The sequence below is a fragment of the Parambassis ranga genome, chromosome 21, assembly GCF_900634625.1.
Source record: "Parambassis ranga chromosome 21, fParRan2.1, whole genome shotgun sequence".
Taxonomy (NCBI): domain Eukaryota; kingdom Metazoa; phylum Chordata; class Actinopteri; family Ambassidae; genus Parambassis; species Parambassis ranga.
Genome location: NC_041041.1, coordinates 8468151 through 8484076, shown reverse-complemented (window position 1 = coordinate 8484076; position 15926 = coordinate 8468151). Strand labels below are relative to the sequence as shown.

Here is a 15926-nt window from a genome sequence, read left to right as displayed (position 1 = left end):
AACAATAAAACGACTAGAAAAGCTATGGCTCCATGTGTTGTAAATCATCCTCACACCCAACCATGTGTTGTACACTAAAACAAAATGTGAAAAAAATGAAGGAATTCTACAAATATAAAGACATAAGACAGTGTTTAACCTTCTTATCTTCTAATCTCCTGCTGTTGCCTGCTAGGGGGAGCACTTCCTGTTTGTAACTGTTTGTTTTCCTCATTTTGAAGAATTTTCACCTGGATCCACTTCAAAGAGTCGCCTGTACTGTTTTTGGCAGCTGCGTGCAGCAGAGCTGACATTTACACCTACTGCAGTTAATTAATGGTTGATTTTGAAAATAAACATGTAAATTGCAGCATGTGACATTTCAACTGTGACATTATACTGTATGCGAAGGTCGAACAACAACAAAATGTCAGCCTTGTTCCATTTTTATGTGATGCAAATCTAATGTAATGTTTTTATTTTCCTGTTGTCGTCTCAAGGCCAGGAAAAAAAACAGGATTTGCAAATGCTGCAATGACACATGTTGTGTCTTCCATTCTTACTCTGCAGTCTGACGGGATAACGATCACTTTAATAAAGATAAACTTTTGTGTGTGTGTGTGTGTGTGTGCTCAGTTTGGCTAGGACAACCAATTGACGTCAAAACCAGGACAAGGATGTATTTCTGTCCCTAATCCTGTGTTTTGAGGAGACGGGGTGGGTGACATGTTGCCAGGAGCAGAAGTGACAACCTTGTGGCTGAAATATGTCTGCCAGACAGCCACAACCCCCTGCTGTGTGTGTGTGTGTGTGTGTGTGAGACGAACTGTATTTAGTCATGCTAAGGGGCAGGACAAAGATACAAAAAACAGAAGCAACAGTAAGTGACAGAGAGGATGGAGGGAAAACAGGAGGGATTAGTCATTATCAAGTGTAACACGCACACACACTAATGTCATGTTTCCATCACTTTAGAGGACATGTCATCGACTTATTTTTGCACGCTGTTTACGTCCAACCGTCGTCACTACTTGACCCTAACCTGAAACCAAATCTTTAATGATGTAAAATTAAAATGACTTGTCCCTAAAAGTGAAGCAGACCACCATAACATGATCTCTCACACACACACCTGCACACACACACAGGGATCCATCTTCTCTCTAGCCTTCACTATAACATTCAACCTGATTGTAGCCCCTGGAAATCTATGACCACCCTTTGTATGTGTGTGTGTGTGTGGGTGGGTGTGTGTGTGTGTGTGTGCAGCCTGTAGGGCAGACATCTTTGTCCTCAGTTCAATAGCGCTGTCACCGCTCCATGAATTATGGAAGTGTTTGGATGTGACAAAGCACAGCTTACAGCCAAGCGACACTTTTATTGAGTTGTGAGACGTGATGGATGTGTGTGTGTGGGTAATTCTGCGTGTGTTAATCCCTTCACCATGCTTCTGATAAAAAAAAAACACACCATCACCTCTCTCCTCATTTCCACTTTTCCTTCCCATCTCTCCAGGCTCTTCCATCACATCCTCTCTGGTCTCTTCTCTCCAACATGCAGCTGCCACCACAAAATAAACTTCTTTTATAAATCTTTCCATTAAAAGGTTTCCTCCTTGAGCAGCAATCCAGGGGAGACTCTGTCTCCAGTTATTATTATTAAGGTTCATCCTCCTTTTAAACTGGTAGAAGGCTGAGGTTGTGCATCTTTGTTGCAGCTCATGTATTATAAACACATTTTGAAAGTGCATATTTGGATTCTGTGGCTTGCTCGAGACCATGTGAGTGAAATACTGAATAAATAGGTCATATCACATAAGGTAACCTGTGGCTGTCATTTTGGGAAGCAGTTTGCTTCTTTTCTACAGCAAAACTGTGCCACATCAGGTTACTATAGCAACACAGGTGGATGAAATTCAGAGAAGAGCCCCCGAAGCAACACGTTGTGAAAACAAATTTGTCCATTGAAAAGAAATACATGGACATTCTTCAGGTTTTTTATATATATATATTTATATATATATATATATCCAATATAATATCACAAACATAGTTTATGTACTGAATTCTAACATAATGAAGACATACATGCCGAAATGGAAAATGACTTGTCTCCTTTTGTGTATTTTGAGCATGCTGTGATTTTCTAGGAGGAAAAAAAACTTTCTGTTTCCTGTGAAAACTTTGAAATAAAAATATAACCACATCACAAAAAGAGAAGCACACACACACACACACACACAGGAGAGTGTTGGGTATAAACTGAGTGTGTTCCCTGAAATGCCCTGAAGTTGTTATCTTAAAGTAGCATCCTGGATCTGGAGGGTGGGAGGGGTGCATGGTTTGTAGAGGAGTGCAGCAGTCTACACACACACTAACATATGGTTTTCTATATGGTAAGCTACAGGCATGTGAATCAATCCCAAACACACTCTAACATAAACACGTGGCTGTATGTTATGTTGCTTACTATGGCATCATTAAGAATCACCTCTGAGATTTCATTTATCTTTTCATCTATTTCCCTGAAGCAAACGTGTAATTATAAATAAGAGGATTTAAATCACAAACACACATGGAAGCTTCAGGCTATTTTTAGTGTAATGTATTGTGTGAATTTCAGTCAAAAGAGAAACATCACAAACACACAGGGATATCCTTTCTCTCTCTCACCCTCTCTCTGATTTACTTTGTATGTTTTCTCATCTCATGACTCAAATATTCAGGACAAAAAAAAAACAACAAAAAAAAAGAGCCGGGACGTCTCGGGCTCACTATCCTCTCCTCCGTCACAGTTCCCTATTTTTATAGCTCTAAGTTTCAAGAACCATCCATAAAAACCCACTCAGGTTGAACCTGAGGCCGGCACAATAATAGCCTCATGAGATGGAGCAGTAAATGGAACTGGAAAAAAGTAAGAGAGGAGAAATGTATGCACCTTCCTCAGCTGAAGTGGAAAACATTGACCAGGGTCTAAATCATTGACGACATAAGAGGAGGGTGTGGGGGGTGGGGGTGGGGGGGTACTTAAAGCGACACTCTCATTGAATTACTGCAGATGTCCTGCAGCAGTATACCGTACATCAAAACATCTGTAACTGCAGATCATCCCCGCTTTAACACATTAAACAGCTTCTTGTACTGTTTTTTACTTTGATGTTAAAAAGCCTTTCACTACACTTTACTTTTAAAATGCAAAGCAGAGATGCTTTCATCCACACACAGAGTTCACTGAAGAAGTGGAAGTTCTTTAAAGAGCTCATTCTTACTTAGTCTGAAATCATTGCAAGGTGGAGATTAATACTGCAGTGTTAAATCTGGCGATAGGAATAATTATACTTTTGGATTATTTAAATTCAGCTTTATTTTTAAAGTGAGTGTTAGAATGGAGTTTCATCTTTATATATCCGTGGTTACACTGTAGCTATGCTTCTTGTCCATAATATTATTTATTAGACAAAGCAGCTGTGATCAAGATTTGTGCAAGAACAAAATAAAAAAAGTGTGAAAATATTCAAATAAATCTTTCTTACATGCCTCGGTCGGTGTGAGTTAAGCAGCTCATAAAACTCCTGGCGTCGCCGGGCGCCGCCTCCTGTCTCTGCACAGGTCAGGCTGTCTTCATCCTCAGCACTTCATTTCCTTTCATTAGGCTGACTCTCTGCAAAGCTGTCCACAAGGATTTGACATCAATTCTAATTTGTTGCACTTTGAAGTCTGATTAATTCACAATTACTGTGTGGAGAGAAAAAAAAGGAGAGATGAGGATTCAGAGGGCAGTGAGAATGGGTGTATAGTAAAGTTACAGTCATCTGAATGCAGAGCAGGCTCTGAACAATATTGGTTTCTGAAGTCTGATAATAATCTTTTTCAACTCAAGGAAGCCTGAAATTGATATTGTGTGAAATTATCTTTTGCCGTGGTCGTTTTCATGCAAAAATAAATGACACTTAGGTATTAATGCAACTGAAAATAAATTATATTTACACATACTTGTGTGGAATCCAATTTATCTGTCAAAACGAGAGTTTTTCCACCGACAAGCGGTGCAGCTCTGTAATATATTCAAGCCAATGGTGTCACATCTGAGACGGAGCACAATGACAGGCTGAGTGTCTAATGAAAAAAAAAAAAAAAAAAAAAAAGAAGAAGCTGATATCTACATTTTGAATGAAACCTGTGCACAGAGGATGATGACGATGAAATTAAAGATGGACCAGGCCATTGTGGAGAAGATTTATTGAGTCACGTCCATCATTACAAAGAGCGCAGCACAAAGACAGCTTTACTGGGCCGTTAGGAACAAGAAAAAGCCTGAGCTTCAGACACAGGGCTTAGGATTGAGCGATGAGAACAGATATGCAAAGAGGTTCATCTCCTTAGCAATGAGACTCAAAGCTCACACTGCATGCTGTTTAATAGAGGTTGACCTTTTCCAGCATGTGGCTAATCTTCTACATCGAGTATGCCTAACCAAGGCTTGTCTGGATTTGAACGCTAACGTACAAAATTACTTCTGAAATACACATGTTTGTGAGCATTTCTGGTTCATTTTTCACATGCATTACAGCAGATATGGTGGAGGAATTGAGGTATGATTACAGGCACTACAGGCAGCACTACCCGGTGTCAGAGTGGCTGTTGTGACAAGGAGGCCGCTCTGGACTGGGTATTGAGTCGGACAATCTTGTTCAAAAAGCACCTTTCCCTGCAACGACCCCTGTAAAACTGTTATCACAGCATGTATGGAGGTCAGTGGAATAGACGGTGACACAGAAAACGGGAAGAAAACTTGGGACCTTAGTCTGTGGAGTACAACCCTAGAGTCTGTGGGCTCTTTTTATTCAGCACCACCAGCCAGCGCCACATGATGACTGTTGTGCTTGTTTTTAAATGGAGCTTAACAAAAGTTCAATCAGGAAGATCTTAAATATTTCTCGCCCCCACTCCTCCCTCTTCTCCTGTAAGCTCTCTCCTCCCTTCCCTTTCAGACTTTCCTTTACTCTCTCTCTCTCTCCCCTTCTATCGCTCGAGTCAGCTGAATAATAGAAGCACCTCCTGCTCCTATCAGTGACCATGTCCTTGCTCATGCAGCCAATCACAATCTCCTTCATTAGCCTCACCTGCCTTTCTTCCCCCTTCATGGATGATGTCACTTCGGGGTCTAAATGCCAAAACACACTCTATTACATTTCTTTTAACTGAACTGTAATATGTATGTGGACAGCTGTGGCTCAGATGGTAGAGCGGTTGTCTGACACTGACAGAGGGTTTGGTGGTTTGATCTCTCACCCTGCCTCCATGCCAATGCAACCTTAGGCAAGACGCTTAACCCCAAGTTTCCCCCCAGTGGTTGAACCATTGGTGTGTGAATGTGTGTGTGTGTGTGCATGAGAGAGTAATTGTGAAGCACTTTGAGTGTAGAAAGGTGGTAGCCTATATAAACACAGAGCATTCAGGGTATTATCACACGCATCCATCAGCCTGATATAATGTATATTTGAAACTACATTAAATCTACCAGCAGTTAATGTTAATAACATCATTTTATGGGTCACCCTATTCATCAGCACATTTATTCAAGGTTGCCATTGTAGACTGGTAATTGCCCTGACTCAGTCAGCTGCATCACCTAACAGGCAGGCCATAGGAGATTTTTATATTCACACAAGAACCATGATGCAGCAGTGTTTCCCCTGTCCTTTAAACTTTAAACACTAGAGAGATTATTGGCGTTTCCACAGAAAGCAAACAGAGTCTAACATCTCTACAGCAATCCAATGATTTATGAGCTGAGAAAATACAGATCCACTAAAGTAGGCTAGAAGAGCACACTTCTTCACGAAGATGACATGTTTTGTTCTCTTTTGCGACCCAAAATGACTAAATATGCTAATTTAAAAGATTTAAAAAGGTAGGCTGAAGATTTTTTAAAGAATTTAGAGGAACATTTTTTCAAGGTAGCTCAAGGACTCTCTCATGTCTCCTTACGTCCCAGCACAGCATCATAGATCTTCCCGGTGAGGCGGTATTGGATGTCGGTGAATCCAGCAACCGCCAGCAGGGTGGCGTACTGAGCATTGGTCCTCTCTCTGCCCTCCGTCTGCACCAGCATGTTCAGGGAGTAGAGCTGCACTGTCAGCGGGCCAGAGCCGTCCTCATTGAGCAACGCCTCCACAAGCAAGACAGCGCCCCCTACAGCAGGAGCAGATTATAAGTTATATTGCTTTGTTTCTTTCTCTGTTAGCTGGCTGGCAGCTGTTCACCTACTGTGTTGATCGATGCCTTGTGTCTCTCTTATTGATGTTATTAGGGCCACTTGTACTTTCCCTGCTGTTAAATGTCAACAGAATGCCTTCACTGTCCAGTAAAGCTAGACTTCCCTACTTTCCTTATCTCTTCGTTTGCTCTCCCCTCCTCTTATGTACTGTCTGTTCCCTAGTAGCGTCACTGGCTACTGTGTGTGTGTGCGTCTGACTTTGATCAAAGTCTGAAGGACAGATTTTTGGGGATCAGCTGCATTGTGGGATACAATCTGCCGTCTCATTTCAAGCAGAAAAAAAGTATTCATCCCTTTTATACTCTCTTTCACACACACACACACACACACAGACCTGGTTTGCAGGCTTTATAGATTCTACGGAGCAGCTCTATGCAGCGCTCATCTGTCCAGTCGTGGAGGATTCTGGCAAGAATATAGAGGTCAGACTCTGGCAGAGGGTCTTTGAAGAAGTCACCTAAAAATAAACACACACACATACACACACACACACATCCATATGCACAAAGAATCTTAGTCAGACAGCTCAAGGGAATAGCTTATGTGACTGCAGAAAGTGTCTGCATCAGAAAAGTTTGTCTCCTGTCAGTGACTCGATGAAAGACAATGCTGCGTCATAGGTGAGGCTATTCGGGGTAACTTCAACTTTATCTTGAGTCTCATATTGCTGGACTGTAACAATGACCAGCACACAGAACAGGAAGTCTTGACCCAGATATGTGTTATCTGTCATTTATCTAGTGTGACATCCACTGGCTATACTGCGGAAGATGTGAAAACCTGGTCAGTGTATCCAGGGGATAAGTAGCAGATGGGTTACAGTAGTAATAACTGTGGCGGAACTTTTAGGTGAAAGGCATGTACACCTCTTCATTAGATGTAATTATTTTATGCAAATATATATCCTGTTGGCAATCCTTCAACTAATAAGACATGACTCAATTAGTAGTTTACATTCTGATATAATAATTACTACAAAGGGAGGATGACTGTGGTAATCAAATAATGTCAAATGCATATGACCTTACTGCTGATTACAGCATGTTTTCGGTTGTGCTCGTGAGGCCACTTAGTTCTATACCTTCACTGTCCATAGCAACTGTATTTCAAGCTGAACACAGTGCAACAGTGGAGAAAGAAAAATAAAATGAAAGAGGTTTGAAAACAAGCTCAAAATGGTCATGAGCAGCACAATGACCTTTCAATGAAGTTGGAGGCCCAAGACTAGGAGGAATGCTGCTGCCTAGAGAGAGGAGAATCTTCTCCAAACTGAAAGCTTCTGCTTTCTACAGCAACAGCAACCTCAAAGGTCAAGGTGGAGACATGTCGTAGGGAGCGGCCTAAAGTACTTCAAATTTAACAGAAGTGAGAGAAGATAAAGAGCTCCCTGAGGTAGAGACGAAGAGCTTCAGAACACAACTGCTATAAAGAGTTCAAGAAAATCCAGCATTAAACACATGTGTCTGTTTCCGTTTTATTCATATCTTCCTAATAACGAGTCCAAAAAGAACGTCACTTGTTAACCGTTCGAAATGTTAAGCAGTGTCTCCCAGTTGCAATGATGTTACCTTCGTGGAAGCTGATCCTCTGGTCAGCCTCACTGACAAAGTGTTCCCTCGACATATGCACCACCTTGGGGAGGTCAAAGATCGTCACAGTGCATTCTGGGTAAGCTGACGTGCACTGCTTGGCTAATGCTCCGCTGCAGCCTAGAAAGAGAGAGAGAGGGAGAGCAGGAGAAAGAGAGAGAGAGGGGGGGAGAATGACTTTTAGTTACAGTACAATGAATACACAACCCTTATTAACAAGGAGGTGCATCACTCATACAAACACACACAGTCATAGGAGCAGGAGCAGAAGCTTTCAGGTATAAACCCATTATTCATTATGCATCATTTGTATTCAGTTGTATGTGGTGGCTTTGGGAATATGGTTCATCTAACATTCATGCCAGTAAAGCAGAGTGAATTGAGCTGAATGTAGAACGACAGAGAGACAGACGCTTTATATAGAATCAGCTGTCTAGGAGTCCTGCTGCAGAATATAATCTGTAGGGACAAACACACACATACCTGGATTGTTATCTGGTTCTAACTGATTTTTCATACACCTGACTAGCAAACTTCATGCTTGGATGCACATAAAACAATCCTGTTTTTACGTATGCTGACAGCATGGATGTTAGGATGGCAGTGTTGGCCTGTCACTGGATGAAATAAAAACAAATGCAGGTCAGACTGCTACAGAGGCTGGAGAATTAGTGATCAGTGTGGGAAGCTGACCACCATGGAAGCTCAGTGTCACTCTTTGCAGTGAACAGTTTTAATGTAGGTCCAAGTTACAGATGAAGAAGAAGAGGGATGTAAACATGCAAACCTCACAGACTTCCTCACAGAGAGAAGTGGCTTTAGGACAGATTTAAAAAATGATGACCAAACCTGAGTAGAAAATTTGAAATAAATGATCATATGAACATAAATGTGCATTCATGAGGACAAAAAAAAGGATTTAATGTGAAAGTATGAATCCTTCAACTTGATGCTTTGGCAGCGTTATTATGATTGTTAGTGCATGATGAATTTAAAACAGAACAAATGAAAGAGAATGTGACACAGAGGAAAAAAAGACAGATCGGGAAGAAAATGAGAGGAGCTAGATGGAGGATGTATGAATGGGATAGAGTGAGGTGCTGAGGTGGAATACAGGATCAAAGCATCTCACTTTGACAAACCTACAATGCCAGTCAGACTTGGCCCACTGTGTGTGTGTGGAATAGGCCAAGTTGTATAGCCTTTCTCATGACTGACAAGACTAACTACTATTGTTACCAAGCATTCATTCTCTCTGTCTGTCTGTCTGTCTCTCACTCTCTCACACACACACACACACAGAAATACAAAATGTGATTGGAGGTTAATGCAACTCTACCTACAGAGGTTTATGTGTGTTGTATGCCTGTATTTGTAGACATGTAAATACACATTATAGCATATGTTTCTTTCTTTCAGTAGTTTTAACTGTATGTTCTGTACACTCCATCATAACCTGATCGAGGGTAGAGGCTCTTACACATCAGCCTGTTGGGGAATACTGCAGTGACTCTGAAAACAGTTGAGTAAAGCCTCTGTGTGTAAAAAGCCTCAAATATTTTTTAATCCTTTGTTTAATAGAAAGCTTGTGTCATGGTCACCTCTAGTCACTGATTATTGATTATCCGGCTGTACAGGAAGTGTGGGGGCTGATCCTTTTTTCAGAGCAGCCAGATATAATAAATGGAAACCATGATGTGGAAGAACGCTCAGGTGATGGTCGAGGAAGGGTTTGATGCTGGAGAAGCATCTCTTAGACATTGTGGCCAAGATTTGTGCTGATATCTTCCTCTAAGGAACTTGTTTTTTTGTTTGTCTGTCAATGAACTGAAACCACAGACTGGAAACAGCTGGCAGGGGTTCAAACACTGCCTGTGATCACCATGTGGCCTGGACAGCAAAGTCGGAGCTAGCAGCAGCAGCGGCGAATGGGAGACACTGTCAAGGGAAACTGGCCATGATGCCAAGACTCTTATGTGAAAAAAAGAGAAAAAAGAGCAGCCAAATAATTCTTTTACTCAATTATGTCTTAATCAGGACTTTATCTTAGGCATATTCTTCTGGTTAATTCTACTTTAAAAAAGTAGAATTAACCAGCTGGCTGTTACTATAAAAATAAAAAATCGCTTCAAATCCAATAATGTTCTGTCTGTTTTTTTAACCTTTAAGCAGGTTATTTATTTTTAAAGCAAACATAATATTTAAGTGTGGGTTAAATGTCAAATTAAAATAAATCTAGGCAAAGCACTGGCAGTCATGCATACACAGTGAAGACTCTTATCACACACACGTCTGACTTAAAGTCCACAGCAGCTAACTGGTAGGGAGTCAGACAAAGAGATAGATAGACAGAGTTCCTGAGCAGCAGGTGTGCGCAGACACAACAGATGCTGTGTGAGAGACAAAGTCTACATGGGACACTGCAGTCATGCCCTTCAGGCTCCTGCTGCTCACATGCACACACCTTTTTGGTGATGCAGCATCATGCATAAGCATGGACTTACAACCCTGTGCAGAGAGAGTCACAGAGGAGCACAGACAGGAAAGCTGTCATGGTTGTATCTGTGTATCTGTGTGTGTTAGAGGTGAAGGAGGCAGAAGGGAGTGTGTGTGTATATCCTTTTAGTGGCTTCACAGCTCCCCTGTGTGGTCAGTTGAGGTGTCACATGCAGCAGGTGGCCACCTGTGGGTGCTGGGTGACATGGGTACAACCAGATGCTTGCTGAGCTGACTGACAAAGTGCAGTTTTTCTACAATTGTTCAACACCTTTGTATTAAACATAGGTAATATATTTCTGGGTAATTTAAACACTGTAGTATCATCCTACCTGAGTATAGTCTTGTGTGTAAATAGACCCACAGAGAAAATTTCTAGAGACATTTTTATGATACTATTTTTGACTGATTATCAGCTTGTGAGTGGAGTCAAAGTTCAGCTCTTAGAAAATCGTTTTACTCATATCTTAAGGTTTCCTGTGACAACAAAAGATGAATTTTTACTTTTTACTTCCTTCTTTCCACCCACTGATCCTGCTTTGTTGTCACATTTCTTTGCGTTCTCAGGAGCTCTAATTTTTTATTTTTTTAATTCACATTATGTTTGTTCTGTCTTATTATCTCACCCTTTAGTCATTGTGCCATTTTGTAAGGAAGCTGCTCATCAAAGACTTTATAAATAAATCTGACTACTGCATATCTACGTTATTATTGTGTGTTGCTGACCCAGCTGTCACCAAATTAACACCTAACCAGATGTTAATGGCTGTGAACCCACAACCTTATGGAAATCAGATCGACATGCACGAAACTCACCTCCAAGGTCACAGATGACCTTGAAAGACGAAAGGTCGAAGGCGGTGACCACGTCTTTACCACAGATGTTCCAAATGGAGTTCATTAACTGCATAAACTTCACCATCTCCTCATCTGACCTTCACACACACACAGAGAGAGAGAGAGAGAATAACAGAAAAAAAGAAAAATATTTATGTCTTCTGAAGCAAAAGACTCTTGTATTCTTTAAGCTGTCACCTAAGGGGCTTACACACACACACACACACACACACAGAAACACTCCTCATATATAAAGTTTCTCCCTGTGGCGTCAATGTGCGTGTGCATGCGTGTCAGAGACAGTGAGCAGCAGAATAGAAAAGCCTGTGGTGACTGCTGCTGCTCTGAGGAATCGTCTCCTCATCAACTCGCACACAGCCCTGCCGTGAGATCCCCCCCTCCCACACACACACACACACACGCTCCATTCTGTAAAACTAATCTTCTTTATCCAAACTCCTCTGAAGTAAAGCAATCAGCCATCTGATAACAGGCCAACTTCGGATGACACAGTGACCTCCAGAAGAACTTTGAAAGTGAGTCACTGTTGGCTTCAGACTCTGATGGCATTGAATGTGAAAAGATGAAATGACTCTAAGGCCAAACAGCAGACTGTCAGCTTTAATTTAAAGACACTGGATGCCCTCTAATGACAACTTTCAAGTTCTTTTTTTGTCAATGATGGAGCACATCTACTTGCACATGATCTCCTCCCATCTCCCATTACACTGATGAGAAGGTGTTTAGTAGTTATCCCTGCCCTTGTGTATGTCATTGTAAACTGCTGCCCTCTGCACAGATGATGTCGTCTTATATCTTCATCGCTCCCATAAGTCTCTGTCGTCTCTGAGCTTCTGTTAAAACTCATATCTGTCTGCAGAAATCAGTGTTAGGAAACTGTTGCAGTCTGTGTTTGGCTTTAAACTCATAAAAAAGAGTCCATGGCACAGAATCATGGTTGTACTAGTCTGCCACTTTGTCCAATAATATTACAACAGCTTGAATGTCTTATATGGAAAAATAAATAATAAACCAAATCTTCTAATTAGGAAGTGAACAATATAGTCTATAGGCATCCTGTCACTCTAAATGGGTTCATTTCCTCACCCAACATAATCATACATAATCAATATTAGTGCTACAAAATCATCATCATCATCATCATCATCATAATAAGAGTTGAGCATTCTACACTATGGGATGTCTGTATGAAAACATCTCTATAAGTCCTGGCTTTTAGAGGAACTCGTGCAATAACATGACTATATTTGAAATGTCGGAGCATCTCTAAATCCACACACTCCTGCTCCTGTTGTCTCCTAATCTTTTCTGCTTTCTTGGGTAGAAGAATCCGAGTCACGGACAGAACTTGGCTGTAAATGATTCAGGTGCAGAACATGACTGGTTAAACGGCGTTGAGTAAACAGGAGTCTGAGTCATCTACCCAGCGTTGAATCATTGAGCCGCTGCTGCAGCAGCACTCCAAGAATGCATTGAATGACTTCAGTGGTTGTTCATTTAACCACAGTATTCACAGGGGAAATCAGCGGGGACAAACAACTGCTTCTACACATTTAATCAATTGTGAGCAGGTGCAGGATTTTATTTATTTTTTCCCCCATTTAGGGTGTTTACATTTTCAATTAGGTAGAGATGCAAATGTATCTGCACAGATGCTATTGACGCTACACTGAATATTCTCATTTTGCATGCTGAAGAGAGGATTTAATGATGTAAGGGAATATTGCAAATAATTCATAATCCCAAACAACCAGCAGCATCAACAACAACAATGTATTGCGTTTTACGAAATGCACATTTTATGTTTTGATAGTTGTAGTACACTCAGGCTTACACTACATTGTTCACATGCAACTAAAATGTGCATGTTAACATCTGTTTTAAATGATCTTTACATAAATCTTTCATAAATCATGCCTATATATGAGGACAATAAGAAGCAATGCTTCAGCAAGCTGTTCCACTGTGTCTCAGAGTTCTGGTCTTTTGGGTGTTTTACAGTGCAAGGCCTCAGGCAGGCCGATCAAAACCTATTAGCAAACAAAGTGTGATTTTTTGACTCTGTGACCTCTGAAAACTGCTGACCAGCAGATCAGTGAAGCGCTAAAACTGTGGGCACTGGATACTATAAACACACCCGACCTCAAGGACAATGGCAGATGTATACTCTCTCTCTCTCTTTTTTTTTATCTCTCGCTCTCTCTTTCTTTGCCCCAAGCCTCCTCACATCACTGCCTACACCCTCTGTGTGAGTGTGGCTCTGCCTGCTAATGAATCCCACATGTCAGTTTTTTAGGAGAGAAGAGAGAAAAGAATGCCAGGGAAGGTGTAAGATGGAGAGACAGAGATGGAATGTCAATGAGTCATCTGTGTGTGTGTGTGCGCTTACCTGTAGAGAGCCTGAAACAGGTCTTCAGAGCTGACTCCAAAGGCCTTTTCATACTGGTTTCTTCCCTCTCTATGAAAAATAAATACGATGACCATATAATAAACTGCTATGCTCCTATGTGGCTTCATTATTTACTGACTAAATAACGCATAAAATTAAAATAATACAAGTTATTTACAGGCCTACTAATAGATATTTCTCTCAGTCCTGCAAGAATAAATTTAGATCAAGGTGCTTTATAAGATCAACATCATCTGTCTTGGTCCGTCTCTCTCAGAGATGGACTTTAGCCACAGTAAATCCAGTCATGCTGTCCCCCCTCAGATAAAACAATGAGACTAAAATCCACCTTGAGACAACATTCAAACAGAAAAGAAGAACCAAAATCCACATTCTTTGTCTGGAAATCAAACATGCAGTCTATCACCGTCTAATCACTTATTCTGTCCTTATACTTCTGCAAATTTCAGCCCCAAACACCTTGAATTCTTCTTAATAGCCGACTTTGTGCCCCTGTGCTCAAAACTTTTTTCTCATTAAAAATGGCAATTTACTTTGCCTAGAAAAGTTGTGTAACTTTTTTATTTTGCAAGACAGGCAGTGCTGATGAATGTGCGTATACACTCAGTGTGTCCTGACCTGACAGCATCAGTCAGATAGTGCCAGCAGAGGTAGATGGTTCTGGAGCTGTACTGGATGGACTGGCAGAGGGACAGGGGACTGGAGCGGGTCAGGTAGACACTAGCCTGCTCGGTGTTGCTGTATAACACTGAAATAAGTGGTGGAGGAGAGAAGACAGGAGGAGATGACTGTAAAAGAGTGGGAGCAGGTGTTAATATGAAGTTTGACCTTTTACAGTGTGCATGTGTGGGAGACAGGGACAGGCAAACAGGACTGACAGGAAGGAAAGACATGTAAGTGTCACACCCACAGACCAGGGAATACAATCTAACAATAAAGTGTGCAATAAGACATAATCACACATTTTAACTTTATGTTACCGGTACATTAATAATTATTTATTTTTTAGAGATTTGTCGCTGATTGGTTTGGGCAGCAAAATGGTCTTGTGAGGTTTAGGAGAAGGTTGTGCTACACCTGTCTGGGTGTAAGTAACCACAAACTGCAAACATATGGCCAATAACAGCATCTTTATTAAATAAATGAGAGTTATTAGTGATTACATAATTAGTATTTCTTTCCACCTCATGATTTATTTAGATAACCGTCTTATTTCTGTGCGCTGACCTTGTCTGTCGTCCCGATGCGTGTTGAGCAGCTGCAGGCCGGTGCAGGTAGCCAGCAGCCTCTGTGTACCGTCCAGACTGGCACCCACTGCCTGACTGATCTCCTCTGCAGACAGGGGGCGCCCTGCAGCCAACAGCAGATCAAACACACCCAGTTCACAGGATGTGAACACCGTCTAGGTCAGAAAGTGAAGACGGACAAGAGAATACATTCTATCAGCGCAGCACACATATCATTACATGATTACGGTACACTTATTTGGAGTGTGTGAGAGAAGAGCTTCTGTTTTTGATCTAGTGATTTAAAGTTAAACAATTGAAAAATTAATTTTATCATACATTAAAAATGCTTGCTTGTTATATGACACATTAATTATAGTTACATGTGACCAGAGACAGTTCTAGCACTTTAAGGAGAAGAGTTTTAAGATAGTTGATATTTTTGGCACAGTTCTTATGGGTTAACTCTGCAAAGTAATTGAAGTATTCCGAATGATTTTCCCTTTGCTTATTTGAAAAATGTCTATTAACATAATTTGACTTTTAATTTTAAAAGAAAGACTGATTTCATAAACATCATTCAGCTTCTGTCACAGTTTGCGCTCATCGTAACGTGATAGTAAATTAAAAAGTATGGTTAGCTATCATGACACAAACAGAACAAAAAAAATCATTACATTTTTACAATAAACAGAAAACATAATTATAATTGACTATTTAATTAAACATTTAATCACCACTACTCAGTTACTCAGGCTGGGAGACAATAAACCATGGATTCAGATGGAGCGTGTGTTATGTGTTACCTTGGAGATCAGGAAGCCCTCCATATACTCCAGGATTTTTCTGGGGTACATGTCAGCTGCAGGGGCCTCCTTGGTTGAAGCCATCTCTTTGTGATCAGCCATGGCCACAGCTTGGACAGGGATCCACTGGGATGCGACGGATCTTTGTCCTTTGGAGCCTCTTCAACTGGTGTACCAGAACCAGACTACAACTACAGAAAAGTGCCCACCCAGCAGCGGCAGCAGCAGCAGTAGTAGTGAGAGTAGCAGTGGGCTAAGCTGATTACAGCCAGATAACCCAGAT

At 41.1% G+C, this 15926-nt stretch overlaps 1 protein-coding gene across 1 annotated transcript; it reads right to left on the bottom strand.

The window, feature by feature from the left end:
- Positions 1–5955: 5955 nt before the first annotated feature.
- Positions 5956–15715, bottom strand: asmt (acetylserotonin O-methyltransferase). Its single transcript, XM_028394010.1, has 8 exons — positions 15644–15715; positions 14839–15013; positions 14230–14359; positions 13591–13659; positions 11160–11278; positions 7827–7967; positions 6593–6715; positions 5956–6173 (listed from the first exon to the last, which is right to left on the bottom strand). Exons 1-8 carry the CDS (start codon positions 15692–15694, stop codon positions 5956–5958), a joined length of 1026 nt encoding a protein of 341 aa, XP_028249811.1. The 5' UTR covers positions 15695–15715.
- Positions 15716–15926: the final 211 nt, after the last annotated feature.